Here is a 21,346-nt window from a genome sequence, read left to right on the forward strand (position 1 = left end):
CTTTTTAATATGGTTTGAGCTTTGGATTATGTGAATTATTTTAATTTTTAAAAGTTAAGTAATGGACTGCCATCTCCTTTTATGAAAGAAAATTTGTAAATCTTACCATTGAACTTAGAAATCTGAACAAATTTTTGGATTTAAAATGCATATTCACTAATTTTAAATATGAATAAATATTAACTGGTTGTATTGTGCGAGGGGAGAAAAAGGCAGGCACTATCTCAGTATCTAGAGAACTAAGCCTAGAAAGTGGGATATTTAAGTAGACCCTTGAGGACAGCCCGTCGGCAGGCGCTCAGCTTTACCCCTGGCTGACTCGGAATCAGGCTTAGCGGGCAGGGCTCTGGTGTCGTGTTGGGCGGATCCGTGCTGTTGGGAAGTGTTGTCTGTGCTGGACGAGGGCCTCGCTCGCTGCCCGCTGCCGCTCGGTCCCCTGGGGGCCTCCTGCTGCTGCCAGTGACCCTGCGCCTGTCTGCCCCTCCTCGTCCCTCTTCTTGAAGCCCTTTTGCTTAAGCCACTGGATTCTCGAGAATTGCCCTGTCGTCGCAGGCTTCTCCTTCTCAGTGCTTTCTGTGGGTTCTTCTTTGTCTCTGTTACAGTGTTTCCTAAACCTTAGACTTCTCTTCCTGTTCAGTTCCTTAGTTCCTTTCTGCTCGGTGGATTCTCTGGGTGATCTTGACCACACAGGCGGCTTCACCTGCTTTCCGGAGCTCCAGACTTCCGTTCAGCCACTTACTAGCAGGGGCCGTCCTCACGCTCCCTTCCTGCTGCCTGAGATTGAACTCAGCATTTTCCCCCTAAACCTGGGGGTCACGCTGGGGCTGCAGTGTCCTGTAGGGCCGCCACTAGTGAAACGTGGCCACTTCACTTTAAATTAATTAAAATTACATAAAAGTACACATATATATGGAATTTAAGGGAAAAAAATGTCATGAAGAACCTAGGGGTAAGACAGGAATAAAGACACAGACCTACTTGAGAATGGACTTGAGGATATGGGGAGGGGGCAGGGTAAGCTGTGACAAAGCGAAAGAGAGGCGTGGACATATATACACTACCAAACGTAAGGTAGATAGCTAGTGGGAAGCAGCTGCATAGCACAGGGAGATCAGCTCGGTGCTTTGTGACCGCCTGGAGGGGTGGGATAGGGAGGGTGGGAGGGAGGGAGACGCAAGAGGGAAGGGATGGGGGAACAGATGTATATGTATGACTGATTCACTTTGTTACAAAGCAGAAACTAATTAAAAAAAAAAAAGTACAAACGCAGTTCCTCAGTCACACCAGCCACATTTCAGGTGCTCAGTAGTCATGTGTGGCTTGTGGCTGCCACATTGGATAGCACAGTGTAGACCAGTTCCACCATCACAGAAAGTTCTGGTGGACAGCGTTGCCTGAGAGTTTAGGCTCTCTCCGTAGTTCCCGGTGTGCATTGTCACCATGGTATGTGAGTGCTGCGTACTTTGTGTTGTGTTGCCAGACTGAATTGTCAGATATACAACCCACATTATTTCATCCTCTTGCTTGAACGTCTAGCACTGAATCCCTTTGGCTCAGGACAGCACTCGCATCTCTGCCTAGTGCAGTGCAGTGCCCTCTCCTATTCCAGTGTCTGGTTACCCCTCTGACTCCATTTCTAGCCATAAAATTAGGGCTTTTTGCCCCAGCCACGCTTCATTACTTTCATTTTCTTGCTATTTTTTATGCCTCCAGGGTATTTCATGCCTCTCTCCTTTTGCCTGTGGTAGTGTCTGTCCAAAATGCCTCTGCCCTCCTCCTTGTCTTTTCTTGGCTGAATTGTCTCTTAGAGTCATGCAAAGGTTATCATCTTTCAGAAACCCTTTATATCCTGAGATTTCGCCTGTAATTACAGCTTATAGTGAAATTTTCATTTTATGGTAGGTACTCCCTTAAAAGTTGATTTTAAGGAGTTTGGGTTTATACTTAAGGCGGGTGGAGGAGCGTATTCTTTGGGGCTTGGCTTTTTTGTTTCATTAACATCTAGAGACTTGGAAATGGAATTTTAAAGGTAGTGTTTTAAGGATCAGAAAGGTTGGTGTTACAGTTTTCCTCTAGTTCCCTTGTTCATACCTCATAAGCCATCAGAATCAGTTTTATTGTATCAGGTGCTTGCTTTTTCTACCAAAAATTAATAGAATGAGCCAGCTTAATTGTGTCTTGTGTTATTAATCATTGTGATTGGAACAATTGTGTGCCCTGGGAGCGTATAGCTGTTTCCTCATCTGTTTTCTAAGCACTATTAAGTAAATGTGATAATGGGTACCCCCTTACCTCTTGATTTGTAAGTTCATATCTTTAATAATTTGAGATAGAATGATTGTGCAGGAGTACTATATACTGTTCATGTTTTTGTGAACAAATTTTTATAGTATTTTAGAAAAAATACTGAGAACGTACCTACAGAGAAACAATTATTATTATTTTTGTCTATGGTTTCATGCTTGCTTTTATTATCAATGATATTTTTGGTATAAACAATAGATTGAAGCAGCTATTGATTATTGTTATAATTTGCATTCTTACGAAGGTCAGATAAAATTTGTGAGCTATTTGACATTTCAACACAATGATTTTATTATTGCCTATCTTGAAATCATATATAGATTAGAAATGAATTGGCAATAGTTATTGTTAGAGGCATCAAATTAATAAAGTAGGCCTGCTTTAGTCAAATTTAGGAATATAATTTGTAGTGAGTTTTGAAACTTCTAAGAATTTTCTAAACATTTGAGGATGACAATTCACAGGAAATACGAGTGAACTTGGAAAAAGCATACACAAAGGCATTTAAAATTTTTTTAAAGTTTTCTTGAAAGAAATAAAAGGGAAGGGAATATCAAGGAAGGCATCTGAGGTAATGAATGCTGCTTTCTCCCATTTTAATTTAAACTAATATGAGGGAAGGTACATTTTTTGAATCGGTTCATCTTAAAATTAAAGAAAATTAATTATCAGGGGAAAGGGAACTGTCTGTTTACCCTGGTCATGGTTTCAGCACTGGGATGTTAGTTTAACACAGCTGTATGTCTGAAGCTTATCTTCCGCTCTTAGTTCCTAGTTTGTGAAGAAAATATGTTTTAGGTTGCTTCAAGCTGAAATACATCTTAAAATTTTTATTATCAGTAAGGTAATTTGGAGCTTATTTCTAGTCTTGCATTATTCACAGGTGAAATTTATATGTGTATTTTAATATTGCTTTTGCCAAAAAAGTGATACTTTCAGCAGGAAAACACAAAGTATCACATTTGCACTTGTGTGTGGCAAGAGCAGAATGGTCTTTGGGTGGGTGACTTGTCATATTTCTCTTACCTGTGACACCTTTACATCCAGAGGCAGTCTCTGAGAATGCCTTGCTGTCATGACCTTCACTGCCTGTGTGTGAGCGGGAGTCTTCCACTGTGTTCTCTTTAATCACTTGAATAGTCCTTTACCAATTAACATATAGGGTTGTCTCAGCTAAATAAAGCTTAATGGGTAATTTTTAATATATCCCAATATATGTAAAGAATACTTCACTTCCTTACCTTTTAGCAGTAAAGTCCCAAACAACCTTTATAAATTTATAAAAAAGGTTTAATAATTTGTTTTATTATTGCCTATTGAGTGATTAATTTAGGAACTGTAGTTGTTTCAAAATTAACTTGAAAAAAATTAACTTGAAATATAACTTTTGAAATGTGTAGCCATTAAAATTATGTTTCACAAATATGTATACATATTCATGTGGAAAGATGTTAGTTACAATTGTAGGTGAAAAACTGTGTTGTAAGAGAATGTATTGGGAGAACCCATTTTTGTTTACGTCTGTCCACCGTGTCTGGATGATTTATTCCAGGGTATTAACTGATTATTTTGGGGAAGATGGGATGAAATGTTACTAAAGATCTTTTCCCTTGTGTTGCTGTTGTTTAGAAAAAAGAGCAAAGGAAGCACCTACTTACAGCACATTGTTCCTCAGACCTCTGAGGTACCAAGTGTTAGTATTTATATTTAACACACATTTAAGAAATCGTGTCAGTAAAATTATACTAGATAGTACACTCTTTTAAAAGACCTTAATTTCTTGATTAAAGGGAAAGAAGGCAAGCAGATATTACCTTCTAGAATTCCTTCATGTTGACAGTTCCTGTTTTTTATAGCTTTGTTTTTATTCTGTTTTCCATGGTTTATTTAATTGATCTCCTATGATTTATTGTGTTCTTACCATTTTTTGTTATTCCAATAATTTTTGTTTTAATTTTTCAACCTAATGAATTAGTATAGTGTTGTTATCATTTATTAAGTATGTACTTGTGACAAGCATAACTCACTTTTGTAGAATCATCATATTTTTAAGCTGGAAAAGACCTTAGAATTGATGTAGCACAGTCCCCTCGTTTTCTCATAAAAACAGGTTGCTTTTGGTCTACATGACACTTGAAGAGTGGTTGGGTTAGGTGATCTAATAGATTCTTTCTAGCCTAAGATTCATGATTCTAGGTAAATTTTACATATTCTTTTATGCTTCCACTATTTTTTAAATGATTATGCTTTTAATGCCATTTGAACATCTCAAAATGCACCACACTAAAATTGGATTGGATTTTTAAAAACCAGTACTCCATAATCCCTGTTGTAGACTCAGAAATTGCTAATGCTGAAGAATGTATCTGGTGTTTTTGATTGAATGCAGGAAAATAAGCAATTAAATTTGAGACTTTTATATTGAAGAGTGACTTATTTATCTAAACCCTATTCCTTTCTCTTCCACTATGGGCATTTAAATTAATAACACTTTTTGCAAAATTTAGTCTATTAAAATATTTTGTATTATACTCAGTACAGTTAACAGTAACTGTGGTAATTAACTCCATAGAGAATTGTGGATACACACTGCATAGTGCTTTTATTTAGTCAGATCGTCCAGTTACTGTTAATGACCATTTCTCAGGAAGGGACCTGGGGGTGGTCTCAGGAGACCCCACGGCTGGTGGTCGCGCTGTTGAGGAGATAGAGGAGCTCTCTTCTAGCTCCTCAGGAGCCTGGGGGCTGCTACTTGCTCCGTCATAAGCTGACTTGACAACTTTGGGGGTCAGACACCGTCTCAAAGGTCTTTCCCCTGAAAATCCAGTGATCCAGTGTTAATTTCAGCATCCCATAAAAAGTAGATAGGACTGGATGATATATGGGTATTAAAAATACGGAATTCTGTCCTCAAAATACTTCCATCGTCAAGTTTTCCTTCCAGGGTCATTCCTTGTGCATTCTCTAATACCACAGTGAAAGCTTTTTGCTCTTTAGTTCTGCTTGCTAACCAGCTTTGTCTTTGCTCTTCTACCTTCTTGTTCTTCTGAGATGGTTCTAAAGTAAGATCACATCCCTTTCTTAAAACCGTATTTTCCTACCATCCTAAACCATTTGTACTGTGATTTAGTCTCATAAGTTTGAAATTTGATTTTTGACTCCTGCCCTTCTAAAATTATACTAGATAGTACCCTCTTTTAAAAAGAGTGTAAGATGTTTTATGCAGGTTTTTTCTCCTGATTATAACTTTGTGACTGAAAATTATATCCTATTACAAAAATGCAGTATACTAAGTAAAGATACTTTAAAGTTAAACTGGTTACCCACAAAGTTCCTTAGCCTTTTTAATCAAATTGATATTATACAGGAGGGGTTTTTAAAGCCTTTAAAATATATTTTTAGATTTAAATTAGTTTTGAGATGTTAACACATTTTTTTTTTTTTTTTTTTTTTTTGCGGTACGCGGGCCTCTCACTGTTGTGGCCTCCCCCGTTGCGGAGCACAGGCTCCGGACGTGCAGGCTCAGCGGCCATGGCTCACAGGCCCAGCCGCTCCACGGCATGTGGGATCTTCCCAGACCAGGGCACGAACCCACGTCCCCTGCATCGGCAGGCGGACTCTCAACCACTGCGCCACCAGGGAAGCCCATTAACACATTTTTATGTGTTTGTTTTAAAGGGGGGATGTTAAAATCAGTTAAATATTAAAATATTTTTAAATTATTAAATATAAATATAATTAAAATATTTTTAAAATTTTAATGTGTATTGGTAGTAATAATATTAATAATACATAATATTGTGATGTAGTAATATGTTATGATACGTACTCAGAGGGGCAGCAAACTCAACTTGTGCTTTAAAACGGCCCGTCCGGTTCTCTTTGGGGTTGGTCTCATAGGCACAGCTCAGGGCCAGCTTAGCTCCGTAATAGTAGACAGTGGCTCTCACAGTTGGGGTGCACGGACTAGTTCTCATTTGTACTCCTTAAGCAGCCTGCTGTAGGAAGGAAGTGATTTGTGGTGTTATTACAGATGTTTTCTAAATTGTACATTATCTTCAGTTTATAGCTTTCTTCTTTTTGAAGAAGTATATTGAATGAATATTTGCTAACTCTTTCTTATTTCCCCTGTTCCTTTTTAGGCTTCTCTACAGTTTAGCCTTCAATGCCAGGTTTCTGAGACACCTTTGGTTTCTCATATCTTCTATGACAACACGGATGATCACAGGGTATGTGTTATACAGACTTAGAAATTGAACTTAAGGACATGGAAAGTGGCGATCTAATAAAAAGCACTGTAAGAAGGTATTTTTAAGTACTACTTATACTTAGCTTGTTCCATATTAGAAGAAAAATTCTAGATGGTCTCAATTTCACAAAGTGAAAAAATTAATGCCTAACTTTACAGTTGTTTATCTGTGTATATTATTAAGAGTATGGCTTTATCTGAGGGTAAATTTGTTTTAAAAATCCTAGTCAGGACTTCCCTGATGGCCCAGTGGTGAAGACCCCTCTGCAGGTGGTATGGGTTCAGTCCCTGGTTGGGAGCTAAGATCCCTCATGCTGCGTGGCACAGCCAAAAAAACAAAAACAAAACTAGTCATGTTTTAAAAATCAGAAACTTGAAATTTCTTTGCTTCATATGTCTTTTCTCTGCTTTTGATAGTGAAAATATAGATTTGAAGCAAACTTACCACTATTACAAACATTAAAACATATAAAGTATTGTATAAATTGGTTTCTAAACCTTTTTGTTGAAATTTGATTTTTTATGTGAATCGTGTAACTTGAAAGCTAGAATCTTTAATATACATATTTATTGAATGCATAATATGTAGAGAATTTAATATTCAAAAATCCTTCACGGTAAATGGACGGAGGCCATTACCATGATGAATTTCTCCTCTGTCTGAGGTCTGAGCCAATTCTTCTGTACTGTAGTGTGAAAAGAAGTGTGTAACTCAGTTCACTGGAGACTCAGCTTCTAAAGTGCACCTGCACGCGGTGGAGATCACAGCCAGCACTGTATGTATTGCCTGCAGCCGCGAGCCAGCCTGTCCTGGGAAGGAAAGCACTCCTTTGTTTTAGGGCAAGCCTTCGGAAAGAAGAGGGTTTCCGTTTATATATATATATATATATATATATATATATATTTATTTTATTTATTATTTTTTGGCTGCGTTGGGTCTTTGTTGCTGTGCACGGGCTTTCTCTAGTTGCGGCGAGCGGGGGCTACTCTTCGTTGCGGTGCGCGGTCTTCTCATTGCGGTGGCTTCTCTTGTTGCAGAGCACGGGCTCTAGGCACGCAGGCTCAGTAGTTGTGGCGCACGGGCTTAGTTGCTCCACGGCATGTGGGATCTTCCCGGACCAGGGCTCGAGCCCGTGTCCCCTGCATCGGCAGGCAGATTCTTAACCACTGCGCCACCAGGGAAGTCCTCCTTTCCTTTTTCAAACAAATTTTATATTCTTTTGAGACAAGAAATAGAAAGCCTTACTGGTGGGTGAGTTTGGGGTGTCCAGCATTTCACTGTGCATCCACCTGCAGTCTCCCTTGGTCTGTGACACGGTACATGTGTAGCGCTCTTTGGGTCTCAAGCTTGTCATTGTGGTGTGTGGAGGATGAGATGGTCCCGTTTTCAGCACCTTCGGGTGAGTCCCAGCCAGCCCTGTGCCAAAGGAGCCCAGGTCCAGTCCTCTTCCCACTGCTAGAGGGAGGGCAGGGTACTTGTAGCGTAACTTTGAGTTACTTTCATGTTTTTTTCATGTAATTTTAATGCATCTTACATGACTGAAGGGAGTTTTGAATGACAGCACTGGAGCTGATGAAACGCAGAAGGGTGGAGCCATGTCTCTCGTCTCAACAGTGAGCAGCCGCAGTAGAGATGAGAGAGAGATAACTGAAGATCTAGAAAATATCTTTATATCCTGTGATTTTCAAATTAAGATGTAAGGTTTCTAGGTGTGTGTGTGTGTGTGTGTGTATTTCAAACACTTATGATTATGCCTGCCTTGGCATTCATGAATGACAGGTTTGTTTAGGGCAAAAGAAGATTGAGGATCATTGGAACCGGAAATTATCATTGATCTCCAAGTGTCTCAGCTTAGCAACAGAGGTCCCGTCCTGGCTCTGCCTGATGATTGCCTATTTGTTTATGGCATTTGTCTCCTGGTGAGGAGATGGAGTCATGGTGTGTGAAAGAAAAATGAGATAGTATTGATTATATTAAATTATTAATATTATAAGTTAGTAAAGTTATACAAATTTTTTAAAACTCATTATTTCTTAAAAGCTCATTTGAGAATGAATTTCTTTGTAATTTAATTTATTAAAATAAACTCCCTCAAGAAACTTATAGTGTATTAACACATTCCTAATGTGTATCTCATCATATTTATTATTGGAATAAAATTAAGATGAAATGCCTGATTTTCCTGAAAATGGCATTAAGTGTAACTTGAAAATATCAGTGGTTTCATAGTGGGACTTACGCACCTGGGACTCCTGAGCTTCAGGGAGCATAAGGCTCATGAGAGGAGCGTGTCAAAGTGTAGACTTCTTGGCCCCGGCCCTGAGGCTTGGGTTCGGGGCCTGGGTTAGAAGCCTGGATCTGTGGCCTCACGGGCTCCTCGGTGATGGGGATGCAGGTGAAGCTGAAGGGGCGTATGGGCAGCTGGTTTCTGTTTTCTGATAGGCCTGTCTTTACCAAAACCTAACCTGAGGGTGTTTTGCCCTGTCACGGACAGGCCTGTGTGGTGAGGCTGGTGTGGTTCGTTTTTGTCTTTAGCTCACTAGGGCCTGTTTTGAGTATATCCTGCCCATTACTTTTTTTTTTTTTTGGCGGTATGCGGGCCTCTCACTGTTGTGGCCTCTCCCGTTGCGGAGCACAGGCCCCGGACGCGCAGGCTCAGCGGCCATGGCTCACGGGCCCAGCTGCTCCGCAGCATATGGGATCCTCCCGGACCGGGGCACGAACCCGTATCCCCTGCATCGGCAGGCGGACTCTCAACCACTGCGCCACCAGGGAGGCCCTGCCCATTACTTTTCACAGTGGCTCTAGTGGTTAGTAGTACTTACAATAGCCCTCTTAAAGCTTTTCAAGGCAAGAATGCATTCACCAGAAGCTTCTAGAGGCGACGAGAAGCTCTTTCACTTAAGGGGAGGGGGACAGTCGCCCGGCCTCCTGTGGAAACCCCTGTTCTGAGGGTGTGTCCAGGGGTGAGGGTTTGTCTGAGGCCTCGTCGGTGCTCCTTAGTCAGCCAACTCTCCGAGTCACGAATCAGTGTCTTTCCTTTCGTTACAGTAAATGACGGACTTTTTATTTGCACATAAGTCTTTGACCTGTTTTGAGAGGAGTATCTGAGTCAGTGTTGATGGCAGAAAGAGCAGTCGGCAGAGAATCAGGAGACGTGTTTCATTCCAGCCCCAGCTGGACGAGACCATGGGCGCACGGCTGAGCCTTCCTGCCAGTCACGCTTCCTGTCATTCACGTGAACGTGGTTAATTCCTTTTGCTTGCCTCACAGGGGGTTAAAGAGAACAAATAAACTAATGTTGAATAATTGCCCTAATCTTCTTTTAGGGAAGCAGTGTAAGAGTTTTATGCGTCCTGACATATATGTGCATAACTGATGCCGCTGCTGAATTTAGACCCAAGGATTATTGACGGGTCACAGCTGAAAGCGGCTTTATCGCCCTCTTAGGTTCAGGAAATACTTTCTCCACATTGCAGCTGCTGAACTCGACCTGTACCATGTCCCCCTAAATAGTGTTTGTTTGTCAATATTCATTGTTTTTGTACTTCTGCAGTTAGTGACAAGGGAACTAAAAAATACAAACTATTAGTTTTACCAATATCAGCAAAACAAATGACCTTACCCCTTTGTTCTACTGAGTGGGTGGCACAGGGCTAGGCTTGGTGGGGGCGACCTGGGGAAGATGGGGGCTCCTGTCCTCTTGGGACTTGGCCACTGCTGTGCGGTGCCCCAGGCACACAGCCTTTTTCTGTCGTCCCCAGGTTGGCGAGGAGGGAAGACAGCGTGCTTGTGCCTTTGTGTCTGCCCTCACTGCACTTCTGTTTTGCACGGCTGGCTTTCACTCAGCGTGGTGCTCTGTGCTGAGCGCGGGGGCCACGCGGGGCGCTGGCCTGGGTGTGCTGCTTCTCGGCGGGAGCCAAGCCCAGGCTGCACAGCTGGGCCCTGCGCCCCAGCCCCGGTGGTGGCGTGCTGTCCCCTGAACTGTGCCGCGTGGACACCCTAGAGCTCCGGGTGGCTCATCCGAGCTGACCAAAGCCCCCAGCGAGGACAGCGCCTCAGCCAGGCCTCACCTCCTGCTCTGCTCGCCCATGTGACTTAGGGCAGCGGTGGGCCGGCCCCTGGGGAATTGCGTTCCTGACTCCTCGTCACATGTCGCCTCCTAGATAACTGTGGTTTGGGGGGAATTGATGTTCGAGGTGCAGGTGCGGGTGGAGGGAGATGAGAGATCGATCTTGCCCACAAGGTCTGCGAACCCAGGACCACCCGGACGTACTGGAGAGGCCGCGGGGCTTTATTCCTGGGGAGGAGCTCATGGGAGCCTCTGGGAGCTGAGTGTTCAGCGAGAGAGGGAGCCGTGTTTAACCAGGAGGGAGAAGTGACCGTGAGAGCTCGCAGCTCCTGGGAGGGGAGAGACCCGCCCACTTTAGAGCTGCCCCAGGCAGCCTCGGGACTCCTCGTAAAAGTGGGAGCGGTAACAGTAACAGTAACGGGGCTGGTAGGTGGAAACAAGGCCCAGTGTCTAAAGGGGAGACAGCCTGAGGGTTCTCATTTGGGCTCAACATTTAACTGTTTTGAACGTTCCTGAATGTAAGTGGCTGGATAAATTTTTCATGAGACCAGACCCTTTGTAGAGGGGAAAGAGGTGGTTTTCAGCATAAAAGTGAAGTGCGTGTCTTCAAGAGTGGCGTTACATACTCTCTGTTCTTCCAGTGAACCTTGGGACCACTGGTTCACTCTCACATTACTAAGTTTATCCAGTTGAAGATAGTAGCAGGAGCATTAATAAAGAGTGGTGGCTTGCTGTCCTATTCTTTAATTTATGTTATTTGTTAACCTATATTGTTAGAATGACTTTGCCTCCCCTGGAAGGAGTTTAATTGCTAATGTAAACGTTATTTTCCCTGATTATATTTGTCTGATGTCATGTCTTAATTTGTTCCCAAACTAAATCATTGCGGGTTTTTTTCTTCTTTTTCCCAATTCTAGGTCTATGGTACCATTGCTTCAGGTGATATCAAGGGGTTCTCCTATGTCTTTTGAAGATTCTAGTAGAATCATCCCACTCTTTTACCTTTTCAGCTCCTTGTTTAGTCATTCACTGATTTCCATACATGATAATGAATTCTTCGGTGATCCCATAGAAGGTAAGAATTTTGAGGAATTGGTTTGTTGCTGGCCTCATGGCCTGTCCATTTTCATAGGTGGTAGAAAAGTTTTAAGCCTTTTAAGTCTTTCAGTGTGTGTTAAGAAATTTAAAAAAACCCAAATGTGATAGAAACTTGGATTATGTTTTCCAGTTGTAGGTCAGAGACAATCATCAATGATGCCTTTTACTTTAGAAGAGCTGATAATGCTGTCTCGATGCCTTCGAGATGCATGCTTAGGGATCATCAAGTTGGCTTATCCAGAAACAAAACCAGAAGTTCGAGAAGAATATATTACAGCATTTCAAAGTATTGGAGTTACTACTAATTCTGAAATGCAGCAATGTATACAGATGGAACAGAAACGATGGATTCAGTTATTTAAGGTAATGAGTGTATGACTATTTTTGTTTACTGAGGTTAAATAATGTACAGATTTTTTTTGAATTGACTCATTTTAGAATAGAAATACAGGTTTGTTTCAAGCATAATTGTTAGTTTGAAAAACTTTTAAGAAAAGTCATTTTCATTTTACATTTGCCTCCTTTTAAAGCCTTGTTTTTACATTGTTACTTGTATCTTTTATAAATTGCCCCAAGTACTTCCAATGACAAGGTGATGTATAGTTAAAAGTTTTTTTAATGTTTTCAGTTTTATTTTTCACTAAAAAATCTCTTACAGATTTTATGTATTTAATCTTTTAAGAAATTGAGTAACAAAGGTAGAATAAGATCATTAACTTCATGCAAGTTGAATATAAATTATTTTAAAATATCTTCATTTTTAACCATGCAGAAAGATAAGTTATAAGTTACCGTGGCTGGAATGTTGGCAGGAAACCACCACGACTGAGAATAGAACTACTGGGGCAGAAAAACAGAAAAGAAAAAGGGTGCTTGACTTCCCATGAAATTTCTGCAGCAAACACATCTAGTCAGCTAAAATCGCTCATTAAAGGAGTGAGAGCAGAAGAAATGCATTTTCCAAATTGAATGCTAGATTTACAGTCCGTTTAATACTAGCGACCTCTCGCACGCTAATGTTCAGTTCGAGTCATCAGCTGTCCCTTTAGGTCTTTTATCACTGCTTTTGTCAAGCTATCTATTTAATTGAAAGAAGTTAATTGAATGAAAATGATCAACTAAGCTTGTATTAATATTGCTAATGGAACTTTCTTCTTGGCCATGTTTGGAGAAAGATGTCAAGCTGGACTTTAGGAAAGGCCCATTAATGCTTGCACTTAACCTGATGGGCTAATTAAGGACTGCTTATTCATCCTACGAGCACACCATAGGCTCTGTCCAGCCCATTCTGCCCGATTTTACAACACATTTCACTTATGAGCATGAGCATTAGTAGCAGTGAGAGTAACTGATAATGTTTTGATTGCATTGAATACAGTGCTAATGCATCACTGAATTTATAATTTGTGCAGATTGATGTAATATATGTTTGCACAATTTATTTTAATTACCTATCTCTATATTTCTAAGTAAACTTTTAGGGTCACTTGTTGAGCCCTTTAATATATCCTTGCTTAAAGGCTGACACTTTTGCATCTTTTCTAAGTTAAAAATAAGCTATATTGCCCATTTAAAACTTGTAATTCTTTTCCTGGATATGGGTATTATTGGTAGCATGTATGTTTTTCTTTTAAGTATTTAATTAAACTCTGGGATCTTTGTTAGTAAAACTTTCCATTACGTATGTTATCAGGTTTTGTGTAGAGTATCAGATAATTTCATCATTTTATAGCACCTATACAGAATTTCGTAATTTTCATATGACAGGCTTATCTTTAGGACCCAGAAACGTCTGAATTTAATAATGCTGTATAAGGTGTTTTTCCCCTGGTCCTATTTTATTTTGCTTAACCATTAAATGAAAATTTTGTAGTGAATTTTTTCTTATGCCTCAAAATGACTCATTACTACTTTATTAAGGATTGAGGGTTTTTTATTGTTGCTTTTTTAAAGAATTAGGGTAAAAGTTCACCTTTTTTGGAGCAGGATTGTTTTAGGTTTGAAATTGAGTTGTTATAAAGATCTTCTGAGTTTAGAACAGACTTGTTTGAAGACAAGTTTCTGAATGAGATTCCTGTTCTTTGAAAAAGATTTTTTTGTTTGTACTGCCTGCTATTGAGCTGAGCCCACAAAACAAAACAAAACAAAATCAAGGCAAGTCTTTGAAAGGATTCAGCTGCTATTAGTTTTTCTTTTAAGAAAAAATTATCCTTAATATGAAATAATACGAATTTAACCCTCAGTGGTTGCTGTGTTTCAGACAATATTCTAAGGGCTTTACATATATTAGTTCATGTAAAGCGGTACCTCTGTGAGGAGGATACTATAATCATCCCCATTTCACAGATGCGGTCACATAGCTATAGTAGATGATGGAGGCAGCATGTGAACTCAGCTGCTCCTCTCCATTGTCCCCCTGAAAAGTATGAAAGTAAACGTTCAGCATTTTATATATATTTCAGTGTCAAATTTTAGCTGAAGGATTCAAGGTAGAATCAACCAAAGAAAGTAGGAGCATTTTGCCAATGACTTCCTGCCTTCTGTTGATTTTGACAGAGTTGCACATGATGAGAGCCGACTCCTTCAACCACCAACCATTTTCATTTTTCAGCCTCCTGATGGTCCGCTCAGACTAATTTCTGAGAGAGGCTCTGGGGGCTGGTCACAGAACATAGACTTTTAAGTGGATGGAGTCATCTTTCTTTGTCACTGTAAGAATTGAGGTCAGTTTCCGAGCCCTGCATTGACACTGCTAAAACAGTTGATGCATTTATCAAATTTATAAACTCCTCTTGAAGTGTAATTTACAGCTATAATCGCTTTAGCCCTGTGAGGCGATGGGAGCTCCTGTTTGATTTGCCTTTGTGTGCAGCTGCCAAACTGAACTGGAGCCGCCTGAAAGGAGGGACCGGGAGGGAGGCCTGGCACCTGCCTTACGTGCGTGCACTGGACAGACAGACAGGGCTGCGGTACGAGGGAGTTTCACTTTCCTGGTGGTTGGTTTGCATTTTTCAGTTTTGAAAAGACTCTAAAAAAGTAAACCATGAAAGCCACAGCAATGCCTCGTTGTAACGGAAACGCGCTGCTGTTAACCGTCCGTGTCGGCCAGTGAGGCGAACCCAGGCTCCCTTTGAGGTGGCAGAGCCGCCCCGTGTCCTTCTCTGTGTTTGACGTCAAGAAGTAAGTTTGTAGTGTGTTAAACATGCTGCAGAAGACTTTGACTTTTAAAATAGACCAACTGTAACAAATAGTCATGTTGACAGCAGGAATCCTTACACTTACTGACTTTTATAGGCTAGGGTGTCATTACTGTCAGTTATTTAAACACCCACGGTGTTTATCCGAGAACATTGGCTCCACCCTGTGCTGGGGAATCATAAGTGAAGTCGGACAGAGTCCCTGTTCTTTGAGTATCACTATATAATGAAAAAGAGAAACTTTCAACTGATGATGTTGAGCTAGAACAAAGCTAAGAGTATGCAGGATGGAAAAAAGAACTGCTAAAGTCATTCTAAACTTTGAATTACACTAGGAAAATCGTCATTCTGGCCTTTTATGAGATGATCTTAAGAGCTGGTACTTTACTGGTTTTTCTTGTATTTCATTTTTTAAAAATATTTATTTATTTTATTTTTTTTTGGTTGCGTTGGGTCTTTGTTGCTGCGTGTGGGCTTTCTCTAGTTGCGGCAAGCAGGGGCCGCTCTTCATTGCGGTGCGCGGGCTTCTCATTTGCGGTGGCTTCTCTTGTTGCGGAGCGCGGGCTCTAGGCCTGCGGGCTTCAGTAGTTGTGGTGTGTGGGCTTAGTCACTCCGTGGCATATGGGATCTTCCCGGACCAGGGCTCGAACTCGTGTCCTTTGCATTGGCAGGAGGATGCTTAACCAGGGAAGCCCTGTATTTCATTTTTACATATTCTTCATTATGAAATCAAAATCTAAAAAATTCTTTATTGTATATTTATCACATCACACATTTACCACACTTAGGTACCCATAAATTATGTGCTGTGTCCTATGCTTTGTTTTGAAGTTTTAAAATAATTACCTAAGATGTTTGAATTTACATAACCAGATTTAAGATAAAAAGAGATTATGACAGTTGCCTTTCAAAATTTGGACTATATGTATTTTTTTTGTTGCAATAATAAAGCACATATCAGTGATCTCCATTCAGAAATATCATAGTTGAACATCCGTTGCTTTAAGTCATCATCAGATATATTATTATTTATATATATAAATTTATTCTAAGATGTAATATATGTAATGCTTAAGATTATTTCCTTAAGTTCATTAGTCAGGATTTTCTTGTGATCATCATAGCCAGTGAAGTTTCATACATACAGTAATCTTGTGAAATAGTGCGTGTTAATTTAAAATCTTTAACTTGGACCATTGTCAGGTGTGATTTTTATGAGTCATCTGTGTGTTTCTAATCAGTCATCTGCTTGGTCCTTTTAACATTGGGGTTAAGGGAAACCTGCTTGTAGGTGTCACCTGTTCTGTTTTTTGTTGTTTTTCTTTTGTCTGCGCGGCTTGTGGGATCTTAGCTCCCCGACCAGGGATTGAACCCTGGCCCTCAGCAGTGAAAGTGCAGAGTCCCAATCCCTGGACTACCAGGGAATTCCCTGGTATCACCTGTTTTTTACTTCAGTGGCGAATAATCAAACACGCCTAACAGTTTTGTGCATTTCTGAGTATTTGCTTCAATAATTTTGTTAGTTTTTGAGTATGAAAGTTTAGATCCAGCGCGGAAGAAGATGACATGGGAGACAAGAGTTAAACATATCACGTAAAATATACTACTACTATATTTATAACTGTTAAAGTCTGCCAAAACTGTGTATTGAGTGAGGTGCATGTAGTTATCCCGGTGTCTGCTTGTTTGCTCTTTTATTTCATATTTCTTAACACACTGGTTCTCAAGTCTCACTGTGTTTCACAACCTCCTAGGGATCAGTTAACAGTTATTGATGGGCTCACCTCAGGTGAACTAAGTTCCAGTTGCTGTTGTTGGTGCCCGTTGGGGTGTTTGTCAGCAGGAGGTTCTGAAATGCAGCTGGGTTGACCCACAGGCCTGACTGTGCGGTGAATTCCCTTTGGGCAGGTATTAGTAACCTCTGATCTCAGTTTGCAGACTTGCACCCCAGGACTGAAGTTAATCCTGCCGGTCTCTTGGTGCTGGTCCTGTCTTCTGTAGTAGACATGTCTGTGCGAGGAGATTTGATAAAATTAACTGAAAAAGAAACTGTCTTTTGATCTCAACACTGGGCGTCTGTATTGATCCAATGTAAAATCGTTACTTCAATTTTCTTTACCTGTGACATTCTTTCGTCAGTTTACGTGGTTTTTTAAGGTTACCTATGTAAACTTTGCTTTTTCAGTACTAAATATTTCTAGCAGTTTGTGATACTGAAAATGAATGCAGAGAAAGGGAATGTGTTTAAAGGTGTTCTGCAATCACAGAATGGATCCAGTTAAAATTTTCATGGTTACTTAAAGTTTGTATTTTTCTCTAAAACTTAGAAGAAAAATAGTTTAAAGGAGAAGAATGTTCTTAGGGGATCTGACATTTCTAAAATATTTGGGGAATTGGTGCAGGGCTCATATTGCCAGATTTAACACATAAAATATGTGTCACCCAGTTAAATTTGGATTTCAGATAAACAACAAATGCATTTTAGATACAAGTATGTCCTGTGCAATATTTTGGATACATTTATGCTTTTTAAAAATCAATATTTGAGACATACTTTGAATAAAGCAATATTTGGGTTATATTTATACTAAAGAATTCATTTGACCTTTATCTGCAATTCATCTTTGTCTAGGTGTCCTGTAGTTTCTCTGACAGTCCTATTTAGGGCTCGTCTTCAAGTTTTCTTTCCTGTCAGCTTTAGTTTGTTAGGATATGCTTTTTCCACAGTGCCTTCAGTTGACATCCCTTCCTTGCCGTATCTCAGGCCCACATCACTTTGTACCTTCTGCTTTCCTCCTTTCTCCCCCCACCGCTCGTGCCTCCCTTCCCACGTCTCTCTTTCTCTCCTATATTTTTGAAAGAGGATCAGTGATACTAGGATAGGACATTTTATGTTACTTCTTTTTCATATTTAGAATATGAAAATATGAAAGGGAATGCCATATACTGAAACTTTATAATGTTTAATTTTACAGTAATTTAAAAGAGGAATGTAAATTATGGCATTAATTACCTCTTAGATAGTTTGATAATGTTTGTGACCTATAGAAAAGAAATGTCCTCATCAGCATAGATTGGATCGTGGTGAATCCCAGGAGGTGGATGACAGCTTGCTCCTGGGGGTTAGGCAGCTGTGAACTTGAGCGTGTGCAGTGGGGATGGTGTCAAGAGTCTGGGGGATGTATGAGAGCCATAAGTTAATGGGTGCAATTAAGCAAACACACATAAGTGTTTGTCAGAAAGCACGTCTTTTGTCAACAGTTTTGGTGTGTTGTGGGTAAATTTCAGCACAATGTCTATTAAATCCAAATTTACTCAAAATACCGATGTAATTGGTTAGGTAAAAGGAGAGATAAGACATAATGTGCGTCCTGCCACAAGACTGTACTTTACTCTCCACTGTTGGAAGAGCATCCGTTGGTGCGATCTGTGTGGACCCGACTGAATTTGTCCCAGACCCAGAGAGCACGTGGAATGAACTTACTGGGATCTCGTCTTTTCTTCTGAAGAGCAGTACCGGGAGACTTCCCGGAGTTGGTGCCGTAGGTCAATGGCCTTACTCTGTTTATGACGAGCGGTTAACCAGGTAGAACCAAAGACTAGGCCTTTCTCAGTCTACCCCAGCTGCACTTAAAATCAGTCATCGTAAAACACTGCATGTGTGTAACCTGACCCCTGAGCAACTGACTGCTTACCTGTGCTAGTTTCTGATGATTCAAAAAGGACAGTACCATAGTATTCCAATAGGCTTTAAAATACCACAAGGTAGACATCACAGCTAAATTGGCACGATATATCCACCAGTGTACAAGCCGTGTTCTAGATCTTGAGAGGTTTTTGCTAATGTGGTTTTGTCTGGATGGCCACACCGCTCAAGCATTACTTTTTCTCTGTCACTGGGCAGATCATCCAACCGGTGTTGGTGTCGTAGTGGCCTGAGATATCAACCAAGGACCCTTTCTTACCCACTTGCGTTGGACACACAATGACATTTCCTAGTTCTTTATTCAAATTATATTTTACTGAATTAGAGGCAATGTGTACAGAAAGCCTGGCTGACTTTTTCAGAAAATACCATCGTAGTCATTAACTTCATAGTAGTTGTCTGATCAACTCCTGGTTGTAAAGGTTTAAAACTTTGGTTTTACAACTTTGTAAAAGTTGGTTTATCTTTGTTTGTTACAAAACACATTTCTATTTAATGTATAACTTCATGTCTTTTTTAAATAGACAGTACCATTAAGATCTCTTTAATCGTACATCACAGAATTTATTATACAATTGTCCATCATCAGGTACCTACTAGGTTTCTAGGTAGGTACTTGGGTTCTGTGCATGGGGGGGCTTACCGCACAGCCAGAGAGGGGCTGGTGCTCACCGGGAAGACAGAAGTGAAGGACTAGGCTATGGTAATGCGGAGCGGGGTGGGGTAGCCAGAGCGCGTGGGGAGGCTTTCTGAAGGACGGTACTCTGAGTTTGCGTGGAATTGCACTGGGACGCAGACCTAATTCCAGAGGCTTTCGTAAGGGAAATACTGAAATCGTCTTTCTTTTTGGAAGGTTGACAGGTGTGTCTAGGACACTGCTTCCCACCCCCCACCCCTCCCCTGCTGCCAGCAGCCTTGAGTAGAGTGTTTTTCAGAAAAATAAGAAATGTGTTTTACCTTAGGGAAATTGCTGTACTTGGAGATGTCTTTTATTATAGCTCAAATGGGTTAATACATTTCCCCATTTGTGTTTTAAAACTTAATTACTGCCTCCCTTGCAGTTTTTAAGAAATCAGCCCTTGCACACATTTGTGTTAATAATTTTTCTCTCTTTGCCAGTAGATATTAACTGCTTTGTACCTAAAACTAACTCCTGTAATCACCGAATGAGACGCTTTTCTGCAGACAGACCTGGTGGCGGTCTAGCCAGCCCTTCACCACGGGAGCCCGGGTCCTCGGACATGGAGGTGAAGCGGTGCCGTGGCCTCTCACTCCTGACCGGAAGTGTTGCCGTAGTTCCTGAGCCTGTGTGTGACATGTTCCTGTTCTTCCTCTCAGGTTATCACCAACCTAGTGAAAATGTTGAAGTCCAGAGACGCGAGGAGAAATTTTTGTCCTCCCAATCACTGGCTGTCAGAGCAAGAAGATATTAAAGCAGATAAGGTGTTACTTTTAAATCTTTTAAATATTTTTCATTAAACATATTTTTTCAGCTTCTATCTTTTGGGGGAGAAGAATAAATCCTTTAAAGTTGTTTAACTTATTATGTAACTAAATATTAACAGTAAACTTTTGTGTTACTAACTCTTAGGTCACCTAGTAGAACGTAGAGCAATATCATTGGCTTCCACATGCATCCTGCATTTGTTGTTAATCCTAATTTGCTCTTAACCACAAAGTATATTGAAGGATAATGGGGATTTGGGGGGTTGAAAAAAATTTTTGCTTTTATTGTTATTTTCAGCATATATTTAGTACTTAAGAGATGGAACTTATTTCTGGTTTTCTAAAGGGACAGAGAGAAATTTGAATATTACTAAGATCTAAAGTAGATTAAATAGTATAATCTATTTCAAAATAAATTAAGATAACATTAACAAAGGACATGAGGTGTTTTCATTGTTGTTTGTCAGAGAAACGCATGACTGGATTCATCTCAGAAACTTGAGGCTGAGGGCAGAGGGTGGTGGGTACGGAGGAAACAAGATCACAGAGATGTTAAAGAAAACGGGTGTTTTAGAAGCATCGCTTTGTCCGCATGAAGTATTGTCTCTTTGAGTTAAGCATGTGGCTTGAGCTCTGCCCACTGGCCAGGCTGAGATGCTGTGGCAGGTCCTGTAGCAGTGCAAGCCTCTGGGGCCCATGTTGGGGTTTCTGAGCATTTCCTACCGAAAAGAAAGGGTCCTCGGCACAGTGGTTCGTGGCAGGCCCAGGGAAGAAGTGCGCGAGACGGTGGCATGTTCTTTCACCTGAGAGCGGGGGCCACGGGAGATCGTGTGAGGGCCGGGGGCCGTCTCAGAGGGCTTCAGCAGCCGGAGGTGGAGGCGAGCGCCCGCAGAGTAGGCGCAGAGGACTAGCCGTCAGGCGTGTTTGAACCTGTGAGTTCAGGAGGATGCTGAACAGAAGGACTTCGTCAGCCGTCCTTGTGGGACGCAGAGGAAGCACCCTCGTTGTAAATACTGGTGGGAAGAAGGCAGCAGTCACGCCTTCAGCCTGCCTCTCCTTTATGAGCTGTTCGTGGGCTAACCATGGAGTCGATGCTGTGAGAGCCTTCTCGACGTGGAAGTGTTCCAGCTGACAGTACGTGAAGAAGGTGTCTAGCCTGCCTGCTCTGATGAAGTGCAAGTACAGTGGAGACGTGGGCCGGAGGCCTGGGAGACGAGGGTCTGTGCTGCTGCTGTGCTCCAGGGAGACTGTCAGCTGAGCCAAGCAGTGTGTC

At 41.0% G+C, this 21,346-nt stretch overlaps 1 protein-coding gene across 1 annotated transcript in view; it reads left to right on the forward strand.

Moving 5' to 3' along the window:
• Positions 1 to 21,346, forward strand: part of UBE3C (ubiquitin protein ligase E3C) — a 114,059-nt gene that overhangs the window by 46,439 nt on the left and 46,274 nt on the right. The window contains exons 11-14 of the mRNA XM_081243936.1: positions 6,447 to 6,533; positions 11,544 to 11,701; positions 11,855 to 12,087; positions 19,966 to 20,070. Coding sequence (XP_081100062.1) covers positions 6,447 to 6,533; positions 11,544 to 11,701; positions 11,855 to 12,087; positions 19,966 to 20,070 — 583 coding nt within the window. The remainder of the gene's footprint in view (positions 1 to 6,446; positions 6,534 to 11,543; positions 11,702 to 11,854; positions 12,088 to 19,965; positions 20,071 to 21,346) is intronic.

This window comes from Mesoplodon bidens (assembly GCF_964165515.1).
Source record: "Mesoplodon bidens genome assembly, chromosome: 9".
Lineage (NCBI taxonomy): Eukaryota > Metazoa > Chordata > Mammalia > Artiodactyla > Ziphiidae > Mesoplodon > Mesoplodon bidens.